At 60.9% G+C, this 4994-nt stretch overlaps 1 protein-coding gene across 2 annotated transcripts in view; it reads right to left on the bottom strand.

Moving 5' to 3' along the window:
• Nucleotides 1-4269, bottom strand: part of MAP3K6 (mitogen-activated protein kinase kinase kinase 6) — an 11032-nt gene extending 6763 nt beyond the window's left edge. Inside the window, exons 1-13 of one of the 2 annotated variants that reach the window (XM_006777635.2) lie at nt 3820-4269; nt 3712-3735; nt 3247-3437; nt 2963-3131; nt 2515-2621; nt 1932-2102; nt 1732-1844; nt 1192-1351; nt 842-1004; nt 629-736; nt 459-508; nt 281-376; nt 4-117 (exon numbers count right to left, since the gene is read on the bottom strand). In XM_006777635.2, the coding sequence (XP_006777698.2) occupies nt 4-117; nt 281-376; nt 459-508; nt 629-736; nt 842-1004; nt 1192-1351; nt 1732-1844; nt 1932-2102; nt 2515-2621; nt 2963-3131; nt 3247-3437; nt 3712-3735; nt 3820-4164 (1811 nt within the window). In that variant the 5' untranslated portion in view covers nt 4165-4269. The remainder of the gene's footprint in view (nt 1-3; nt 118-280; nt 377-458; nt 509-628; nt 737-841; nt 1005-1191; nt 1352-1731; nt 1845-1931; nt 2103-2514; nt 2622-2962; nt 3132-3246; nt 3438-3711; nt 3736-3819) is intronic. The other variant, XM_015557259.1, reaches the window with a different exon arrangement.
• Nucleotides 4270-4994: the final 725 nt, after the last annotated feature.

Raw genomic sequence — 4994 nt, 5'->3', positions numbered from 1 at the left:
TCCCCGAGCTCCCAGGCTCCCTTCCTCACCTCCAGCACCTCACACACACCCTCTGCCTCCTCCACGGGCGCCCTGGGATCCGGATTCGTCACCAAGCACTGGATCAGGCCGCAGAACCTGAGGGCGGGAGGTCAGACTGGCCGGAGGGATTCCTTGGGCGCAAAGTGTCCCCTCCTGTGCCGAGAGCACCTAGGGGACACAGCCCTTCCTTTCCCTCACTCCCCCGGACATCACAGCCCTCAGAACGCCCCGACCCGACCGGACCCGAGAGGCTGCGCACCTCTGGCAGTGCCCTGCGCTGGGGAAGCACAGCTGGACGTCCTGAGCCGGGGGAAGCGCGTAGAGGAAGCAGCAGCGCTCATCCCGCTTGGAGGCGCTGGGAAGGGATGAAGGACACAGGTGAGCGCCAGGCCAGCTAGCAGCGCGCCCCACCCGACCGCCCCAGGCCTTGCCCTCACCTGACACCGCTGATGGAGGGGACGGAGAAGGTCCAGCTGGAGGGAAGGTCCTGTGAGAAGAAAGGGAGTCAGAGGAGGGCGCCCGGGGGTAAGAGGGGCCGGGGCATGGAAGAAAGGCTCAGGAGAAGCTACGCTTAGTGGTGAGTAGGGGGCCTCAGTGGTGGCTTCACCTGGGTCTCAGGCTCCAGCAGGCTCAGGGTCACTGCGCTCACGGGGTTCACGCCCTGAACCTCCAGCTTCGCAGGCAGCAGCACTTGGTTCATCTCCAGGACAAGAACCTGCAGGGGACAAGGGTGTGTGTGTGGGGCGGGGGGTAGGAGGGGGGAAGGTAGGTCAGAAGGGTCCGACCCCTCCCGCAGGTCCCCTGACCCCACAGGCCTCACCAAGCACTGGTCCCCTTGGGGACTGTCTGCTTTGAGCAGCTGGCAGGACTGTAGTAAGAAGTGGAGCCAGAAGTAGGCACGGCGTGGGGGCCCTCCCAGGGGCTCCGGCGTGGGTCTGAAGTGCTGGTATAGCAGGAAGGTTTCCATCATGGACACCAGGTACCTGCGGGCACAGCGTTGTCTTCAACTCAGCCAGGCACCAGCTAGCACTGCCCGGGAGCGTGGGCTGAATGACGCATTAGGTGTCATGGGCACTGGTTTGGAAGGGACCAGGTCCTTGGCTCAGGGCTCAGGCCAGTGGACATAGATGCAGGAGCTGAGAGCACAAGACGGAAGAGGAGGCCACTTACCATATGGGTGCATTGAGTTTGTATAGCTGCTCTGCAGCCAGTGCCACCTGGATAGGGTCGTTAGCAAGGATCTGAGCTCCCAAGTAGAAGCCTACATCCCAGTAATATTGCATCTTCTCCACACAGCCTTTTCGGGCCAGCAGGCAGCCCAGCTTCATACCTGGGAGTGAGGGGCATGGGCTCTAGTGAGTGTGGTTGCACTTCCACAATCGCAGAGCCCAAGTGTGGGCCACAACCTTCGTGTGGGCAGGAGCACAGATGTGGGTGAAAATGTAGGTGTGGCATGATCCCAGGTGGGAGGAGGAGCTCAGACACAGGTGAGGGTGTGGGAACAAGTGCACGTGGAAGATGTGAGCTTAGGAACAAAGAGTCATGGGCTTAAGGGCTCACAAGGGCCCAGGATAGGTGGGAGGACCCAGGTGTAGATTCAGGCAGACTAGATCCAGAAGGGGATGACCTCAGTCCTAGCTCCCGCCCAGTGTTCTCTCTCCCTGCCCTGGGCGCCTGTTGGGAGGACAGGGGTGCAGAACTGGGGCTCACCAATGAGCCGGAGCTCGTCGGAGTCCTCAAAGTGCTGCCCAGCTGCGATGAGGAGCACGGCAGCATTGATGCCTGAGTGAAGGCTGGGCTCCACATCAAAAGCCTTCCGATACCTGGGAGTTGGGCAGAGGGATGCAAGGCTGGACTGATGCCCACGACCCCACCCGCAGCCCACCGTCCACTTGCTGGTGCCCCCTTACCAGTGATAGGCCTGCTCTCGGTGCCCAGCATCCTGAAAGCCAGAGCTAAAGAACATGTCCTTGTAGACACGGCCACACATGCAGTACAGGTCGGGAGCCACAGGGCCCTCCCTCTGAACCAGTGGCAGCAGCACAGCTAATGCCTTCTCCCGGTCCCCAGGCCTGTTCCTCCTAGGGGAGGGGAAGATGGGCTGGGGACCTGCCTGATGGCCCTGTCCCACTCGGTCTGGGACCCCCAGATGCTGAACAGCAGGGACCCTTCCAGGGAGCTGACAGCAATGAACACAGAATGGCAGTGACTTATGGTCAGCACTGACCTTTCTAGAGGAAGTGATCTCAAATGGAAGTGATTTCTAGCTGCAATGATTCTAAAGAGAGGTGACTTTGGACAGCTGTGACCTCCCCAAGGGCACCACCTCACCTCACCCTGGGCAGCAGTAGTGGAACAACAGGACCCTCTGACATCAGCGTGACCCTAGTCAGCAAATTCCTTGAACAGCACTGATCTCAGACAGCAATGACCTCATAGAGCAGGGACCCATGTTCCCACGTGGCTATGACCGAGCGCCGCTCTGCCACTCACCGGTTGAGGGCAAATGTGTAGTGGAAGCAGACGTTGTGCTGCTCAGCCACGTCACAGGTGGGCAAGGCCTGCAGCGTCTCCACCAGCTCAATGATGGCGGAGTAGTCCTGCAGGAGGGAACAGCACACACCGACTAAATGGCCTCTGGTGGGTCCCATCGGCCCCAGCCTCTGAGGAAAACCTTGAGCTGGGGGTCCCCTCCCACCCCTGACACCCCACCTTCCCACCCACCATCCTCTCCCTCAGGCCTGGCAGGTCGTGCAGACACCGCCCCTTACACGGAGAACCCACTGCGTGCCCCAACCTCACAACCGCCACGGGAGACAGTGACGCGATCATCTGCACCACAAACTGAGGCTCAGAGACATCAGGTCATTTGAGCGGCACAGCCAGGAGGAGCCGGGTTTGTCTGACACCGAGTGCTGTGCCCGACCGCCTCCCAGCACACCTGCACGTCTCGGTAGGACAGCAGCAGGTTCATGATGATGTCAGGGCTCAGCAGCTCCACGCTGTCCAGTCTCCGCTGCAGGCGAGCCAGCTCCTCCCGCAGCTGCTGCCCGCCGAACCGCTCCCGGGCCTGCCGGATGTCCTGCCGAATGGTCTCCCGGAAATAGCCACTGATGCCCGGAGCAGGAGAGGGAGGGAGGGAGGGAGAGGGGGTGGTGGGGCCTGTCCAGGTCACTGTACCCTCTCCAGCCTCCTCCTGGTGCACCTTCTCCGGGTCCCCCTTACCAAGAGTCCGTGGGCATGGCCTCCAGCAGGCGGGCAAACCGGCCCACCAGGGGTGTGAGCAGGGCCTCAGTGCCCACCCCGGGCTGGACTAGCCCATCAGCCAGGCCCCTCAGGAGGCCTACATCACCACACAGCACTCGACCAGTGGCTGTCACCACATAGGGGATCAGTGTGTAGCTGCCAACACAATCCTGGTGGGAGGGAGGCAGGAGTCAGTAGAGATCGGACGGCAGCACCAGGTTAGGGAGGGGCAAGTGAGGGGGTCAGAGGTCAGCACCAGTGGGAACTGGAATAGCAGGAAAGGGACAGACTGCAGGAAGGAAGGCAATCGGGAGCAGAGCCACACAGATATTGAGGGGTATTAGGGCGATTAGGTGACGGAGGAAGCCAGGAAAGGTAGTGAGGGGTCAGAGGTTATAATGGAAGTCAGAGGGCACATTGGAGTGAGGGGTGGATTCTGCTCACTGAGTTCTTCTGAAAAATGTCCTCCTGCAGGGAACAGACAAATACTGATGTTCTGGGTAGGCCCTACCCCCGCCCTGTGCCTGCCCCCACCAGCCACCTGGCACCTACCCGCAGGGCCTGCAGATCAGGGATGTCTTCCTGGGAGCAGAGGAGCACGTTGTTGGTCATGCTGAAGCTCTCACGTACCCCAAGATGGTAGAACAGGGAAGGCTGTGCCAGGGAGCTGCTCACCTCCAGCACCACCACGTCTGCGAGCACAAGGTGCAGGCCCTGAGCCCTGAGCCCGGCTTGGAGGGAAGGAGGCTGGGGCTCCATCCTGGCTCGGCCTGCCTTCCTGTGTGATTCCAGCAGGGTCCACTTTGCTCCTGGCTTCCGCTTCCTGCTTCTAGGGTCCTTTTGGGTCTTACACAGAGGAGAGGAGCTGGGCACCAGCCCAGAGCCTGTTCTAGCCATTTGAGAAGCAAGAGTTGAGCTAACACTCAGTCCACTTCCCTGGGTCCGCAATCCAGTCTCTTGGAAGGTACCAGCATTGTGTGTAGATAACACTGTGCTGTTTGTGTATGTGTATGTGTGCGTGTATGTGTGTGTATGTGTGCGTGTGTGCATGTGTGCGTGTGTGTGTGCACGCCCCTGTGTGTGCATGTGTATGCGTGCGTGTGTGCGTGTGTGTGCGCGTGTGTGCACGCCCTGTGTGTGTGCGTGTGTGTGTGTGTGTGTGTGTGTGTGTGTTGGGGGGGGCTGTGACTGGATCTCTGTGTGACAGGGTCTGTGAGGACCTGTGTATTGACATCTCTGTGACTCTAAGTCTGTCTATAACGCTGTGCGTGTCTCTGTGTCCTGAGTGCGGTGGGCCTTCATGTTTTGGGCTCCGATTTTACGAACACAGGGCAAGCGCGGGCGCCAGGGCTCTTGGGTAAACAAATAAGTATCCAGGGGCGGGGCGTGAGGGTCGGTGGAAGAGACAGGCCGCCTCGGGCCCCACCCACGAGCGATCTGCCCGCCTCCAGCCCCGCCCATTGTCTCGGGGTTAAGGGGGCCTCTTAACCTAAGCTCCTTGCCCAGAATCCAGTCGGTTGGTCCCTCGCTCTCCTTTCTGCTCCTTAGCGCGCTCCTCCGAAGCAGTCTGCGAGGACCCCTGAACTCCAGCCCCGCTCGCAGCGCCCCTCGGCGAGTCCAAGCTCCACCTCCCAGGATCCGCCCTCACAACTCCGCGCGGGATCCTCCGGAGGAGGAGCTCTCCAGCCCAACTCCTAAACGGCCCGCTCCCCGCCCCGGCCCAATGC

The sequence above is a fragment of the Myotis davidii genome, unplaced genomic scaffold, assembly GCF_000327345.1.
Source record: "Myotis davidii unplaced genomic scaffold, ASM32734v1 scaffold149, whole genome shotgun sequence".
Lineage (NCBI taxonomy): Eukaryota > Metazoa > Chordata > Mammalia > Chiroptera > Vespertilionidae > Myotis > Myotis davidii.
This window is presented reverse-complemented; position numbering and strand designations above follow the sequence as displayed.